At 43.7% G+C, this 17,503-nt stretch overlaps 1 protein-coding gene and 1 non-coding gene across 5 annotated transcripts in view; both read right to left on the reverse strand.

Moving 5' to 3' along the window:
• Positions 1-15,857, reverse strand: part of PGM2 (phosphoglucomutase 2) — a 32,039-nt gene extending 16,182 nt beyond the window's left edge. For 2 of the 4 annotated variants that reach the window (XM_036418729.2, XM_036418717.2), the window contains exons 1-4: positions 15,696-15,857; positions 10,019-10,186; positions 5,135-5,241; positions 1,168-1,252 (exon numbers count right to left, since the gene is read on the reverse strand). In XM_036418729.2, coding sequence (XP_036274622.1) covers positions 1,168-1,252; positions 5,135-5,241; positions 10,019-10,186; positions 15,696-15,785 — 450 coding nt within the window. In that variant the 5' untranslated portion in view covers positions 15,786-15,857. Of the gene's footprint in view, positions 1-1,167; positions 1,253-5,134; positions 5,242-10,018; positions 10,187-11,377; positions 11,559-14,713; positions 14,738-15,695 lie in introns of those variants that run through there. The other 2 variants (XM_045573433.1, XM_036418723.2) reach the window with 2 other exon arrangements.
• LOC118710549 lies at positions 4,987-5,116 on the reverse strand. The gene has a single exon (XR_004985441.1). It is a non-coding gene; the product is annotated as a small Cajal body-specific RNA 4 (non-coding RNA).
• Positions 15,858-17,503: the final 1,646 nt, after the last annotated feature.

Raw genomic sequence — 17,503 nt, forward strand, 5'->3', positions numbered from 1 at the left:
GGTGAAGACTAATAATAATAATAGAAATGATAACATTGCTATAAACACATACTACAGAAAACAAGGATGCTCAAAAACATTGCAATTTTTCCATCAAACAATAAAACCAGAACTATATTTGAATGTGACATTGAGTGACCCCTGGGTTATTTATAGTCTCGAAGGTGCTGCCTCTACCTGTCAGTGTGCTGGAGACAGTAAACACAAACCAATGGGCATTACTTCTCCTATATCCATCCACTTTCATTTCTGCTTAATGTAAGCAACTGTATTCAGATCATGTTTCTGGCTTAATTTCTAAAAAATATATATTCTTAACATCTGGCTCCACTCATAAAAGTTCTATCTACTTAAAAACAACAGCTGCCACAGTCCCTGTGCTCCTTTTCTTTAGATTCTGCTACATTAAGTATTTAATAAAATCTTACTAACACATGCCAAGCATGCTTTCTATACTGGCCATGAATACTATTTAGAATGTACATTTACATAAAAAGCTGGTGCATTAACTTGTCAAAAATATTCATGGTAAGTGTGGCTGGAGGTGAATTCAGATTTAGATATAAGAGGTTTTCTTACTGTAATAGCTGGGAAAAACAACTACAGGCCAAATTACACACACATGACATTTTGCTAACAAGCTAAAATATCTTCTGAATATAAGCAAAAGAAAAACTGCACTTAAAAATATCAATTCTGGTCAAATCCAGTTTGGCTCAGTGGATAGAGCGTCGGCCTGTGGACTGAAAGGTCCCAAGTTCGATTCCGGTCAAGGGCATGTACCTTAATTGCGGGCACATCCCCAGTAAGGTGTGTGCAGGAGGCAGCTGATTGATGATTCTCTCTCATCAATGTTTCTAGCTTTCTGTCCCTCTCTCTTTCTGTCCCTCTCTCTTCCTCTAGCTTTCTGTCCCTCTCCGTAAAAAATCAATAAAAATATATTTTAAAAATATATATTAATTCTGAAAAATCAAAAGTTGAACATCGGAGACATATTATTAGCATGTGAAAGAAACATTCCTGGAGAGAAGAAAGGACACCCAATAAATGCCAGGCGTTCTCCTGTCATTCAAATACCTGAGTCCCAATAGCACAAAGCCTGTAAAATCCAGCCATGTACTCCCCCACCCCTATGACAGGAAATTATGAAATGAACTGGCTACTTACCACAAAAGGGGTCGGGGTGATGTCAGAGAACAGGTACACAGGAATCCCCTGAGTGATGAACGTGGTTGCAGCAAGTCGGGCAAACCTGGAAACGCAGCGAGTTGGGGGGAGAAAGGAGAGCGGAGTGGTCAGCACCGCAGGTGGCAGTGAAGAAGCAAATGAAGGCCTGGCCACTTCTCTGGATTGAGCATAGCAGCCAGAGCAAGGAAAACCTTAATAAGTTCCCACTGGCATTGAATACTAGCGCTGGAGGAACCTTTTACTTGTGTACCTGTTTCACAGAAATGGGACGAGAGCTGAGAAAGGCCAGATAGCGTGTCCCACGTGCCAACAGACACTTAGCAGCTGAGCCAGGCCTACACCCGAGTCTTTGGACTCCTGGTCTACCTCCGTGGTTCTTGGCCAAGAGAGGTTCTGTCCCATGGGGATTCTGAAACGTCTGAGGACGCTTCTGATTGTCACCGGGGGTAGGAGTAAGGTTCTACTGGGCGTTAGTGGGTATACGTAAGGGATGCCACGAAACACCCTGCATCTTAGCTTCATTCGGTCCCCCACAACAGATTTATCTGGCCCAGCGTGAAGTCACATGTCAATAGTGCAGAGACTGGGAAACTCTAACGTAGAGCTATCACAATCCAGTGTAGCTCATGCAGACTACCATTTAATTACATGGTATCTTATTGGCATATGATGTGTGTGTCATATATATGTATGTGACATATATGTAGATGTCATATAGATACCTTAGCTTCATTCAGCCTTACAAGACTTAAATGTCACTGACATTTTTCTTAACTTCTACAGCTACTGGCTTAGGGCAGGACATAGGGCATCGAGTCTTTATTCATGCTTGGAGTAAAATATGCTACCTCAATAAATGAGCAATTTACTTCCAGTGAACAACATTCTACATTACAGAATGAACCCGATCGTTCATTCTCTCCCCAAATTCCGGGAGCTGGCTGGGGCACAAGAGATCTCTGCAGTGACAATTCCTAAGATCAAGAGTAATATAGAATGATTTTGACAGGAGAAGAAGGTCTCTTCATAGGAGAGAGTCAGAAAAATAGAAAAATTCATCAAAACCAAGTTTAATAAAAATCTGAATTAAATCTGAACTGTATTTCCTAGAATGAATGGCAAGGAAGTCACGAAACATTCAGACTGATTTTAAAGGCACCTTCTTGAAGTTGGCAAAGGAGACACTCAACACACACCACTGTATGTGAAACTGAGTTTATTCTTGTATCATTATTAATTATTGCATTTTCCCCCATACAAACCACTGTAAACCTACTTTTGCCCCACCCTGTATAAATGATTATTGTCCCCTCAGCCCAGCCTGCACCCTCTCCAATATGAAATCCCTAAGGGGATGTCTGACTGCCGGTTTAGGCCCTTTCACAATCCGGGACCACTGACTCCTAACTGCTCACCTGCCTGCCTCCCGCAGGTCTGATTGCCCCATGCAGCCTGCTCTTTGGTCATTTGGTGGCCCCTCACTAACACCCTGCTGGCCTAGTTGCCCCATGCAGCCTGTTCAGTCATCCGTTCAGTGGCGATGGTCCCTTAGGCTTTTATATATATAGACATATGAACTAAGATACAAATGTGCACAAAAAAATTCAATGTGTTCTCTGCATATGCTTAACAGTTCCCCATCCACTATTTAAAATTGAAAGATTAATGAATAAACATTTCCTTAGGTAAAATTCTGAGACTACCATAGTACCCAACTCGTTAAGAAGCTTCCATTGCCTGATCCTGAGTCCTTTCCCATGTTTAATATTGAGGCTACAGTCTCTAAACGCTTACATGTTGTAGCCCTGAGCTCTAACCTTTCTCATCCCATCCCATCCCAGCCCACTCTGAAACCTGAACCATAAACTTAAGTAGAATTAATAACATCAATTACTTCTTGAAAATAATGTGGCTCCAAGGCCAAAGCAAGAAATACCTGTACTTTAATTGACATTGTTAACACATCTAAAGGATGTGTCAACCAGAAACAGGATAGTCAGCCTGAAATGAAGAAATCTGAGAAGCCAAATAAGCAGAATTAGCCACATATACTGTACCTGCTCTGGCTGGGGGATGTGAGCAGCCCCTGGGGTCAGTAAAGCATGCGCGTGACCTAATTCTAAGGGTGCGTTCATGAACTGGAAAGTGACAAACTGTTATTCTGGTTTGTACAACATCATTCTCTTGAAAATGTAATCCATGTGCATCTGTCCCTGAGAGCTACAACTTCTCTCTTGCTTTGTTGGGAGGGGGAAAAAAATCACTTTTTTGAGCCTGCAATTGAAGATCAAAAGCCTTAGGTCATCCTGAGTTCAATCTGATGTCATCTAGTCCTTGGCCCTGATCATGTTCCCTCCCAGCCACACATTTGTCCCCATTAATGCTTCTCTCTTAGGCTACAAGTTCCGGAAAGGTGAAGATTAGGACTCTGACCTCAAACAGCACTGTAGAGTTCATGAGAATTTCATTAATATTAAGTATCTGTTTGTTCTTCCAATCCAAGAAATATTAATACTTATACTCTGAAGTGATTAAAAAATTCTTACTAGGCAGAAACCGGTTTGGCTCAGAGGATAGAGCGTCGGCCTGCGGACTGAAAGGTCCCGGGTTCGATTCCGGTCAAGGGCATGTACATTGGTTGCGGGCATATCCCCAGTAGGGGGCGTGCAAGATGCAGCTGGTCAATGATTCTCTCTCATCGACGTTTCTAGCTCTCTAACCCTCTCCCTTCCTCTCTGTAAAAATTCAATAAAATATATATTTTTAAAAATTCTTACTAGAAGTATTTAAGTTAAAAAAAAAAATCACACTGCATGGTTAAGAAGAGCAGGGATTGGCAACTACAGCTCATTTTGTAAATAGGGTTTTACTGGAACATGAGCATGCCCATTCAGTTATGTGCCGTCCATGGCTATTTTTGTGCTACATGGCAGAATCTGTGATTGTGAAAGAGAGTGTACGATCCACAAGGTATAAGATGTTTACTATTTGCCCTTTAGAGAAAAAGTTTGCCAACTCCTGGCGCTAGCCTTCTTATGTTTAAATTGTGGCTTCTTCTTTCACTTTATGATCTTAGAGCAGAGAGATAAAAGTACATGCCTTAAAGGTTGTTGTGAGGGTTAAATGAGTAATACTTAAGTGTCTAGCTCACATTCAGCACTCAAATGATGGCTGTCCTATCATCACTACTCCATCATCATCACCACCATCACACTCATCATCATGACCATGACCATCATCATCATCATCACCATCATCATAATCACCACCATTATCACTACCATCATCAATTATCATCATCGTCATCATCATCATAATCACCACCACCATTATTACCACCACCATTATTACCAGCATCATCACATTATCATCACCATCGTCATCATCATCTTTCTATAGCTACATAACAAAGACTCCCCTTGGCCTGGGAATGTTGTAAGAATAAAGCTTAAAATGGGCATGCAAGAATGGAAGGAGATCAGGAAGCTTATGAGTAGTAGAAGGAAAAAATTACATAATAATAAGGAAGTGAGGAGAAATAAGGTTGCCACTAAAAAAAAAAAAATTTTTTTTTTTTCAGTCAGGTATTAAATTCTAAATTGTCAAAATAATTTCATTTTCTTAACCCAAACATAAAAATAGAATCCTTAAAAGTTGCAAACAGAATTTACCCATCATTTTTGCAGTTAAGCAATATAGCTGACAAATTTTTTTTTAAAGCAAGCTATTGAAATGATGATTAAAAATAAAACCACAGAATCACTACAAAGAAATACGTTCACAAATATTTTGTTTGCAAAATGTTGGGTAGTTCAGTCAACCCTGTGATATTCTCCAATAAGGGCTGCTTTCTCCAACCCTTTTTTTCTAGGAGGATTGTATCAACAGAGTCTTATTTCATCAGACTCAGTCTTCTTAGTCCTCCAGCATAAACATCTTTAAATACCTTCTGCTGCTGCTTCCACTTGCTGGGTGAGCTCGGGCATCAAAGCTGATCACGACACCTCTTTGCTTCAGGTCACTGAATTGTTTTTCCAGGTATCTGCAAAATCCCTAAACAAACAAACAAACAAACAAACAAACAAACAAAAAACACCCCATGGCTTAAAAGAATATATATATATGTTTTAACATATCATGTGTATGATAAATTGGTCAATTTTTCTTTATTTCCAGAAGACAGCATTGTAGCAGAGAGGGAAGAAATCCCTCAGCAATTAAACAAACTGAACAACGGGAAAACAAAAGCTTAATTTATGGTTTATCTATATGCTTGCTGACACTTAATATCTAATATCGCTAGCCCTAGATCAACTTTGCCAAGAAGTCCCATTTTTCAGGTGGGAAAACTAAGGCTAAGAGATGCTCAGCGACTTGCCCAGGTACAAGAGTAGCAGAGCCTGGGTTTGCTCCCCAGGTTTGGTTAGAGGGGTTCAGTGCTGGGTTAAAAGCACAGTGTCTATGCGTTTGGACTCCACTCTGCCACCTACAAGCAAATGACAAGTTCCTTAATCTCCTGGTGCCCCAGTTTCCTGTTCTGTGTAACAAGAATAAGAATAGTACCTATCTCAATGGGCTGTTGTAAGGAATAAACGAGTTAAAATATGCCAAGTGCTGAGAATCTAACACCAAGAAAGCACTATTTTTATTTTCCTTTAAAGCCTACATTCTTTCTTTTACTTTAGTTCTAAGTGCCTGAGGAGAGGGGGGGTGTTTCAGATATTTCTGCCTGCTCTGTACCAGCAGCAAGTCAAAGGGACTCAATACATTTGATAAGGTTTTGACAAATGACTACTCTAAACGTGTTTGTTTATAATATTGTTTTTAATTAGGTAGAGGTCTTAAGGAGGGCCATATCAGTCCAAACACATGACACAGTCAATTATACAAATAAAAAGTATGCAGGTATGCAAGCTCATACACTTGCCTAGAAATGATAAACACACAATTCCTGCGAAACAGGTTTGGCTCAGTGGATAGGGTGTCAGCCTGTGAACTGAAAGGTCCCAAGTTCGATTCCTACCAAGGGCATGTACGTTGGTTGCGGGCACATTCCCAGTAGCGGGTGTGCAAGAGGCAGCTGATCAATGATTCTCTCTCATCGATATTTGTAACTCTCTATTCCTCTCTCTTCCTCTCTGTAAAAAATCAATAAAATATATATATTTTTTAAAAAAACAAAAACAAAAAACCCCACACAAGTCTTGTATCCCAGTGGGTGCAAGAACATCACTTCAATCTGAGATATGAAAGATCACAAAACAGTGACCTTTGAATTCAACAGGTTCAGAATATTGGATAAAACAGGTTTTATCAGAGAACAAAGGTTGACCGGGTAATAATGATGGTTCATATCACTGATTTCACTTTGGCCGAAGGAAGTCACTTTTGGGAGAGAGGATATTCCTGGCTTTGTTGCCAGAGCATCGCCTATCTAGCTCGCCTTTAGTTTTTCCCGGACAAAAACACTGCGTTGGCATACGTTCCGAGGTGAGTGATACAAAGGGAGAAGGACACATGTGTGTTGGTTTTGTGGGTTTCCCAGAAAGCCCTGATGCTCACAATCCAAAGCTTACAACAGGGAGAGCACCCTCTCCCCATCCTGGCCAACTGCTGTGATCCCAAAGTTCAAGAAGGCAAAAAGCCTTGGTCCACAATCCTCACATCTCCAAATCGCTCAGCGACTCTGGAACCTGCAGAGACTGAGAACCTGAAAGCATGGCTAAGAAAAGGCATGATGTGGGATGAAGGAGGTTGCCCAATTGAAATGTTACCCTAGGACACAAGAAATAAACTTTGTCTGGCTTCAAAAGGCCCAACGGTGACCAATATGAAAAAGCTACCGAAAGACAGGTTTTTGACTCAAAATAGTGAAAGCCTCCTTTGATGACAACCATTCTCCAAAGACAGAATGGCTATTTTAGAAGACTGAGAGTTCCCCATCATTCATGTCCCACCGCTCAGTTAAGTAACCTAAGAGGAAATTACAACCTCAACGAATGAGGCAAACAATACAAAAATTTCCCTCCAGTCTCTGACCAGTCTCTGTCCACTCTGACCACAGCATATATATATTAGAGGCCTGGTGCATGAATTCATGCATGGGGGTGGGGTCTGACCAGCCTGGCCAGGGGGAGGGGACATGGGCAGTTGGCCAGCCTGCCTGCTGGTCAAACTCCTGGTCAAGGAGACAATTTACATATTAGCCTTTTATTATATAGGATATACACTGAGTGTCCAGATTATTATGCATTCAGAGATCATTATAATCTGGCTACTCAGTGTATGTTCAATGAGAAGCTCTTAGAATCCCCTACCATTCATTAGGCCTAATTAGAGGTGTGACCAATTGAATTTTCCAAAGATAGCCACACCATCCCACATGCTTCTCTCATGTGACATTGATGTTCCTCCAACGCGACATGAGTGTCTTGTAAGACAAATTCAACATGGTGGAAGTAAGTGATTTGGGGTGATTTTCAAGGTGAGGTTATTAGAGTCAGTACAGCCTCCTCCTGGCACCCACTGTCTGGATGCTATCCCAAGCCCCATGCTGTAAGGAAGCCCAGGCCACAGGTAGTGGTCCAGCCCCAGCTAAGATCCTAGCCAAGAGCCAGCAAGAACTGCAGACCTGTGAATGAGGGAGCTCTCAGGTGATTCCAGGATCCTCGCTGGCTCACGTGACACCTGGGTAGCAGAGACTGGCTGTCCACACTGAGCTCCACTCACATTGCATGAACCGTGTAAAATCACTGTTTGGATTTTTTTTTGTATAAAATGTTACCTTTAATTTGAAAACTTTCAGTGTTAGACTTTGAGATGCTAGTGTTTGTGATAGATTATTTGGTAGACAAGTTTTATTATAATAACTTGCTTAAAGGTTGTTCTTTTGGAAATCATTTCTTAAAGAAGGCATAGAGAATAAGTGAAGCAATATATTAACTAGGTTGACTTACTGATAATTGTAATGGAAATAGATTGTGTTAGATTCACTGGATTTGTCTGATGTTTAGCTTTGTAATGTGCCCACTTTTTATTTTTTTTATAATAAATTAGTTCATTTAAAGATTAAAAAAAATAAAATAAAATAAAATCAGTTTGGGGCAATGTGTTCTACAGCCCTAGTAACTTGTCTTGTTAGGGTTTTGCTACAACGTGCCCAGCTGCCTTTTATGCCGTGAGGTACATGTAAGGTACAACGCAGTTGCCGTAATCAATTTTTCCATCCTAAAGTGACCTTCATTCTAATGACCTTCAAGTCTAAGTAATTGAGGAGACAGAAGGATCGGTTCTCCTTCATTTCCCTCATCAATGGCTCTTCTGCTTTGTCAGAGGATTCATCTCTCTTCCTAAAAGTTGGGTCTAGACTCTGGCGGCAAAATTCACAAATGAAGGCAAGGGAACTCAGCAATAATTTCCACCCATATTGTTCATTCAACCTAAATAGAATTGCCTCCCGGTGATTCTGGCAATTCCCAAAGCTTTTCAATGCTAGCACCTGTACAACCACAACCAAAAATTAGAAGGCCATAAAAGTCAGTCGGCTTAGCTGGTGAATTTGCACTGGAATGAAAGATCCATGAGTCTATTTTAGTCATTATTGTATTCCCAATGTCTGGCACACAGTCGGCACTCAATAAATCTCTGCTAAATGAATGAATGAAAGTGGCTATATGAATTTTGAAACAAGCACTGTTTCAACCAACTAGGCAAGCCATGCTTTAGAGTAAAAGTGGGACTCCTTGTGCCTAGCCCAGTGGTCAGCAAACTCATTAGTCAGCAGAGCCAAATATCAACAGTACAACGATTGAAATTTCTTTTGAGAGCCAAATTTTTTAAACTTAAACTTCTTCTAATGCCGCTTCTTCAACATAGACTCACCCAGGCCGTGGTATTTTGTGGAAGAGCCACACTCAAGGGGCCAAAGAGCCTCATGTGGCTCATGAGCCACAGTATGCCGACCACAGGCCTAGACAAACCCACAAGATCTGGCCGTAATCAAAACAAATTACACTTGTTTTACAAAGGGAGCCTGGGTTAAGTTACTCCAATAAGGAGGCTGTTAGCCTGAGGTGGCTTTAGTGCCTTATTAGCCTGAGTAAGCAAATGAAACCTGTCAAGCAATCCAAAAGGTGAGCTTGTAAATGACTCAAGTTAAGAAATCAAAACCTACCGAAACCGGTTTGGCTCAATGGATAGAGCATCAGCCTGCAGACTGAAAGGTCCCAGGTTCGATTCTGGTCAAGGGCATGTACCTTGGTTGTGAGCACATCCCCAGTGGGGGTGTGCAAGAGGCAGCTGATCGATGATTCTCTCTCATCGATGTTTCTAACTCTCTGTCCCTCTCTCTTCCTCTCTGTAAAAAATCAATAAAATATATATATTTTTAAAAAGAAATCAAAACCTGAGCTACAGAAGGAATGGGATTTCCTTACTCCTTCCCTGTATAGCTGGATTGCAGAGTTAAGTTTATGATTATGAAATAAAAACTGAACAGTTGTCTGTCAAAAACAAGTAAAAACAAACAAACAAAAAAAGGCATCAAACCAAAGGACAATCAACCACAAATAGCCACCGAGGCTTTCCCAAATAAGGTAATCGCTTGAGCTATAGACAATCTATTCATTTCCTTGCTTTCCTGCCTCTTCTCAATAAGTCGTTCTCCTAGCTCAAGTCAGTGGAGGCTTCTAACCATTTCCAGTAGTTGGATACTACCCAATTTGAATAGATTTTTGCTCAGATAGGCTTAAAAATGTTTATTATGCCTCCGTTTACCTTTTGACACTGGGGGTATGGTAAGAATAACTAAAACTTATAAAAATGTGGTTACCTGTGTAGTTTGGATGATGGTCAAGTCGTTCATACGAGCGATTCCAGCTCCCATAGCGGCTCGGAGGCCGGCTGTCCCAAACTCCATGCGAGCCCCGAAACATTTCTGTAGCTCTTCTTTATTGCCTTCTGCAATTAGCTGTTTCACTGACTCCAAAGTTAAAGGATTCTGCAAAACACAAAGGTATACACTGATATTGCCAGGGGAATAACAACAAAAAGTCTGAAATAAAAAAAATTAAAAAAAATAAAAAACCCACAATAATTCTACCCTGGGGAGGAATCTATCTATATAAATATGTATTGCTGGAAGCAAATTCCAGTAATTAGCATAATAAATTTGAGAAATTCACCAGAAGGCTGATGGACAGCTTCAGCAGGGCTGAAGATTTGCATATATTATTGCCTGCTGAGGATAGCTGAGGGCAGTTGCCCAACCTAATAATCTTTTTACTGTTTATAAAACTTTACCTTTGTCTGCTTTGCTAGAGGGCAAGGCGTGTGAATAAAAAGCCCTGTGTACAGAGATTCAGAGAACTTAGTCACTAAAGCTAAGCTCCATCTGGCTCCCCCATGTTGTCCAAATTTTTATGTCAAGTCTAGTCTCTTCATTAATTTATACACAGCCCCTTTTCCAGATTCCTTGAACCCTTGTAGATGCTGAGAAACACCCCACCAATATATACAAAAGCCTAATTTGTAAAGTCTCCCCTTAGAAGTTCGACCAACTGGAAGTTCAATCGCTCACTATGATGTGTGCTGACCATCAGGGGGCAATGCAGAATGAAGGAAGGCCCCAGCTGGCCGCCGGCAGCCGTTAGGGACCCTTCCTGTGCACAAATTTCGTGCACAGGGCCTCTAGTATATTATATATAGGTTTTCCAGTATTTTAATGCTTTGGTTATACAAACTCAGTTTTTTTAAATTTAGAGTGATATTGTGGTTGATAAGCAATATATATTTAGTTTTAGAATAGAAATATAGAGCATTTAGTCTTTCTTTTTATAATATAAGTATTGTTTTCTTTCCTACCACAGCAAGCAATTTGGGGAAAATGGAATGAACTTACAGGTTTTGGAGTCAAACACCGGAATGTAATCTTAGTCACACCACCACTCACCAAGTCTATTCACTTGGGCAAACAGTCTAGAATGTTCTTTACAAAATGGTTTTGAGGTGGTTTACACCAAATTCATTAAAGTAATGTAAAACATCTTTCTCTGTCTGACACTTAGTTGTAATCAAATGTCCCTTTTCTTCCCTAATGTCTTCAAATTTTTCCAGAGAGTGAAAGATTATACAATTCAAGTCAAAACTTTATTTTTATAGTGTTAATCACTTGTACAAAGATTTCACATACCTGGTCAAATTTGAATCTTGTAATGACTTCAAGAAGCAGACAAATAACAAAACCCCCATTTTACAGATAGAGACACCTGAGAGATTAACAGACTTGCTTAAATTGCCTGATAAGCAAGAATTTTGTGCTTTTTCTATTACATCCACTGCTTCGAATAGACATTCACCCGAATCGTATCAGTTCATTTTGCACAGCCCTGTTTTCTTTGTACAACAGTTGCAGAAAATGTTAAGTGGCAGTCACATTAATTCTGTACCAGACATTTTAAATTAAGAATTCACATGCAGGCAAGATGTGGCCACATAATTAAACTTTGAAATGCTATTGCAATAAACCCTTGGCCTTCTGGGATTAAGCCCACATTTCCAGATTATTCCAGATTCACAAGGAATGCAGTAAAAGCCCATCTTTTGGGCTAAAAGCAATAACCACTGACCACAAAGCACAATCTGACCAGTCAGATTGGCAGATGACTCCATGAAGGGCTCAGGTGAGGAACATAAAAGAGGTTCAATAAATATTTGCCAAGCCAATGAGAAAACAGGAACTTCAAGGCTACGCCCAATATCTGGTGATTTTCAGTACCAATGTGGAAAATCCACATCGGCCTTTCGTATCCATCAAAGACCAACAGCCTGAGAGAAACCAAATCAGGCCGAGAGAAAAGAATAAAAAGTCAAGAGGACAACAGAGCTGAGAATCAGCCGTGGGAGGGACCAAAGCTGAAAGAAGTGGGTGAAGGCTGAGTGAAAATGCAGGGTGACCTGCCGCCCTGGGGGCTCAGACTTTTAGCCAGCAGGAAGCGCCCTCTTGCCGCCTGTCTCCAGCCAAACAAGAAGCTGGAAGAGGGAAGAACAGAAGTGGCAGAAACTAAAAAATGAAAAGGACATCCCCTCACTTGTACCCAGGGAGGTACCCTCTTTCTCTTTACCAGGGGTGGGGAACTTTTTCCTGCCAAGGGCCATGTGGATATTTATAACATCATTCACGGGCCAGACCAAATTATCAACTTAAAAATTAGCCTGCTGCCGAAACCGGTTTGGTTCAGTGGATAGAGCGTCGGCCTGTGGACTGAAGAGTCCCAGGTTCGATTCCGGTCCAGGGCAAGTACCTTGGTTGCAGGCACATCCCCAGTGGGAGGTGTGCAAGAGGCAGCTGATCAATGTTTCTCTCTCATCGATGTTTCTAGCTCTCTATCCCTCTCTCTTCCTCTCTATAAAAAAATCAATAAAATATATTAAAAAAAAGAAAAAAGGTGAAAAGGGAAAGCAGCCGTCAGCATTTGTTTGGTAGCAGCCCTGGCAGAGGCAGCGACAGTGGCCGCACCAAACTCCTCCCCGATGCTCAGCATCTCAGGCTGTGAGCTGTGTCTGCGAGCACCTGTGCTTTATCCCGGTTTATTCTGCGCCTCCCTCAGCGAGATGTGTCCTAAGGAATCAGAAAAGCCGAAGAGCTCAGAGGGGGTGTTGGGCTTAGCGTAAAACTGTACGTAATTGAGTGTTTTGACCGTGATGAATGAAATGAAGACCCTGTGTGTGTGCTGACCTTGCCTGCATCCACACCATACTCTCTGCAGGCAGAGAGAACCCTGAGAGCTGCCGCTGCTCCTGTCGGTGCTGCTGGTCGCAGAGGGGTCCTTCCCTCGGTGGGTAAAACGGGAAGTCTGCTGCTTGACTGGATTGACAAGTGGACAGAGCCTGGTGTCTATTTACAACGTCGTTCCTGCTTTTACCACGTGTTCCGGGTATTTTAAGCTTCAGGTGTTATTTGGTATCACTTGGTACATTATTTTTGGGGTCTGAGATGATGAAAATATTTTCCATGTACATTAATGGTGATTGCTTTTTGGCGTTTCGGCCATTGAGCTTACCCAAGATTTCACAGGAAACCCCTACTTTCGGAGAGCGGGGGAAACCTGTATCTTCTCTGCCATCTGCACTGTGCAGGCCTTGCTATATGACTCGTTGGAGTGCAGTGCAAAATGAAAAACGGGACCCCTCATTCAACAATTGTTCAGAATTTCAAGACAGGGCCGAAACCGGTTTGGCTCAGTGGTAGAGCGTCGGTCTGCGGACTGAAAGGTCCTGGGTTCGATTCCGGTCAGGGGCATGTACGTTGGTTGCGGGCACATCCCCGGTAGGGGGTGTGCAAGAGGCAGCTGGTCGATGTTTCTCTCTCATCGACGTTTCTAGCTCTCTATCTCTCTCCCTTCCTCTCTGTAAAAAATCAATAAAATATATATATAAAAAATAAAAAATAAAAAGAATTTCAAGACAGGACAGCAGAGTGTTTAACCAAGTGGTGGGCCCTCCTAGGGCAGTGGTCAGCAATCTGCGGCTCTTTGGCCCCTTGAGTGTGGCTCTTCCACAAAATACCACTATAGTGTGGGCGCGCCCTATAGTGCGATTGAAACTTCGTGGCTCATGCGCGCAAGTCTGTTTTCGGCTCTCAAAAGACATTTCAGTCATTGTACTGTTGATATTTGGCTCTGTTGACTGATGAGTTTGCCGACCAATGCCCTGACTAATGAGTGTGCAAACCCCATCAGATCGCAGGCTTTTGAAGTCAGCCCTGGAGACAGACATTAAACAAACAAACCTACAAATAAGTTGTTGTTTTTGTTTGTTTGTTTGACCAATCCCAGTAAGAGCTGTGAAGGAGAAGAACAGTCGGTTGTAAGGAGCATATTAGGGAGAAATAATTTGCCCTCAGGAGCCAGGGAAGGCCTCTCTACCCAAGCCGCTGTGGACGAAGAGGGGCCACATACTAAACCAGACCAGCTTGGGAGGCCTTACAAACGCAGAGACCTAAACTAACCACGGAGGATGGTCTGAAATGAAAACTTTTTAACTAAAAGCCATTTATGGTGGGTAGTCATGTCCTAGGCAAGTACCTTCCCTGACAAAGGTCAATCTTGACCTTAATAAAGCCTATTGTCTTTTTTTGTGTCTACTATAACATATTCTTGAAATGTCAAAGTAATTTTCCTTTTGGACGCCTCAAACACAGGCCCAGCTCTGCGTAGACCACAAATCCCCTCACTGTTACTGAATTAATTATTGACAGTTACCTATCTTGTATCCACCTATGTAAAAGAAGTATGTGTCCATTATTTTTCTTTTTATCCAATCCCAGGTTTCCCAGCTTTGCTATCTCCCACCTCCCCAGTCTATCACCAATGGATTTCATGCAACCCACTTACTCCTCCTTCGATTGCAATGTATAAAATAAGGGGCAAATCTGCATGCCATTCTCCGGAGCATTATCTCAATCCGTTTGAGATTTTCTCCCAGCGATTGTTAACAGTTTGAAGATGAAGTTGTCAAAGAAACTCACAGAAATTCTTCACAGGTTTGAATGCTTTTTCCCCCCCTGACATCACATGCAAGTTCGGATTGGAAACAGGAGTGACTACGTGAGAAACAAGGTCAGCAGAAGTGAGCAGCTGCACATCCCAAGAACACAAAAAGCCGGCAGGAAGCAACAAGTCGGAAGTGGAGACTCCAGTGAGAGAGGAGAGAGGAAGGGGGGCATGTCTGAAGCTGGCTTCCCTCTCTGCTCCAGCATCTAAGAGAGGGAACAGAGCTAGGAGTGCTGTGTCCAAGGGATTCCCTCCCATCAGCGACCTAAGAAAGATGCCTGAAGTCAGGCGGGCCCAACTGGGCGGACCCAGGTTTGCAACAAAGCACCTGGGCGAGGTGGATGGGAAGGCCGGTCTGCGAAGTTCCCAGGAGCCAAAGGAACCCGCGGGGCGGACCGATTCTGGGAGGTGGGGGGTCCAGCCCCCACAGCAGAGGACGAGCGGGCGGGCGGGGGTCAGGGACGCGGGCAGTCCGCGTGCAGTCCTCAATCAGACAAGCCCTGGGTTCGGGTTCGGGTTCGGGCCGCCGCTCTCTCCCTGACATCTTGCAGCCCCGGCCCGGGACACCCTTTCCGGACAAACTCCGCCCGTGCAGCACGCCGGCCGGGGCGGAGGAGGCCGTGCCGCCGCCGCGTCCTCCGCGCCCGCCCGTCTCCCCGCGGGAGGAGCGGCCGGGAGGGAGCGCAGGCATCGCACTGGCCCGGGGAGCAGGCAGGCCCCCACCCATCCTCCGGGCGCCCCGGGGAGCAGGCAGGACCCCACCCCTCCTCCGGCCGCTCCCGGGGAGCAGGCAGGCCCCCACCCCTCCTCCGGGCGCTCCCGGGGAGCAGGCAGGACCCCACCCCTCCTCCGGGCGCCCCCGGGGAGCAGGCAGGCCCCCACCCCTCCTCCGGGCGCCCCGGGGAGCAGGCAGGACCTCACCCCTCCTCCGGGCGCCCCAGCCCCCGGCGCCCTCACCTGGTCCCACTGCAGCCACCGGGCTGTCTCCCGGTCCAGCAGGCTGTCCGTGCGGGGGTCACCGCCTCCCGGAGCTGCGGGCGCCGCCATCCCCACGCAGTCACCGCCGAGCTCAGCAGACCGCGATCGAGCCCTTCCGCTGGGCGGGGCGAGGCGGAGGCGGGGCGGGAGGAGCGGGGAGGGAGGAGCGGGGAGGGAGGAGCGGGGACTACGAGGCGGGGAGAAGCGGGGCGGAGGCGGGGCGGGAGGGGCGGAGGTAGAGGCGGGGCAGGCACCGCGGAGCCAGAGGGGCCTCTGGACAATGACGCGCTGCACCATGAGCACGCCCCTTGCAGTTCACCCGCGCGCCTCTAGGGGCAGTGGCGGGGTAGAAGGATGGGGTGGTGGTGGGAGTGCTGGGTCCTGCCTATCCCTGAAAAGGTCCTTCGGACACCCTCATCCGTAAGACACTCTTCACTGAGTTCCTTCTATGCACCAGGCACCGGGCCAGGTGTGGAATCCAAGGATGGGTAAACTCAGGGCCCTAGCATGTAAGGAGAAAATATTCTAAAGGTCAAGAATAACCGAGAATAGTATTGTAAAAGAAGAAAATGGGAGCATCAAAATAGGCGATGGAACAGAATGGAGAGCCTGAAAACAAAACTATACGGGTGCAGCTTATTGATTTCGGAGCAAGGGGACGGGACTTATTTCCCCCAATGAGTGGTGCAGGGTCCACTGGATAGCCATACAGGAAAGAGAAAAAGGGAAGGTGAGCCCTCGTTCAGATCACATGCAACTTTGCATTCCAGGCTAATTTTAAAGTTGAAGTTAACAATTCCTTAATATAATTAAATGTTCTTGTAGTGTTCGATTTTCAAATATCTAGGAAGCCTCTCTTCTTTTTTTTCTTCTTTCTACAATTTGCTTGAATCAGGAACCAAATACTTTTGCCATTGGTTGATAAATCTTTTAGATTTCTTTTAATCTCTAGGTTCTGCCTCAATTTCCTCCTGAATTATTTGTCGAAGACACTAAGTCATTAGTCCTGCAGCTTTCCCACGGTCTGGATCTTGCTGATTGCATCTCCATGATGCCATTAGCATGTTTCTCTATCTCTTGTATTTTCCCTACGTTATAATTTTCTCTTCACAGTCCCCTTACATCCATGAAGGAAAAAGGAAGATGGGATGTCATAATAATACAGGTGCACCTTGGAGATATTGAGGGCCTGGCTCCAGACCACCAAATAAAGTGAGCCTCACAATAAAGCAAGTCATAATCTTCTTGCTGGCGGTGGGACTTGCCTTTGATTTGTAAAATATGAATCATTTGTGAAGCTCAATAAAGCTAAGCGCAGTACAATGAGGTATAAAGATATAACATTTATGCAAACCTTTTCTCCCAAACAAGCTAGCATTTCTGAATCCGACCAAGAAAAAATGAACTGCTTGTCACTATTCTCTAGGGCCAATTTTCAGACTGATGAGAGAAGACGTAATGTATCCATAAACTTTATCAGAATGCTCATTACTGGCCGTAAACCCAAAGTTCACCAACAGCAAACCTTTCTGCAGATCAGCTGGAGCCTAATGTTCTTTCTCAGTGAAAAAAAAAAAAAAAAAAAAAGTAAAGCTCTATTATGTACAGCTATGTTTATTAAACACATTCCTATAATTGGCTAGTTTTTTCTTATCACTCATTTTATTTTTTAAATATGTTTTTGTTGATTTTTTTTTTTTTTTAAGAGCGAAGAAAGACGGGGGATAGAGAGGTAGAAACATTGAAGTGAAAGAAACATTGATCAGCTGCCTCCTGCATGCCCCCTA

Source organism: Pipistrellus kuhlii, unplaced genomic scaffold, assembly GCF_014108245.1.
Source record: "Pipistrellus kuhlii isolate mPipKuh1 unplaced genomic scaffold, mPipKuh1.p scaffold_m20_p_1, whole genome shotgun sequence".
In the NCBI taxonomy this organism is placed as follows: domain Eukaryota; kingdom Metazoa; phylum Chordata; class Mammalia; order Chiroptera; family Vespertilionidae; genus Pipistrellus; species Pipistrellus kuhlii.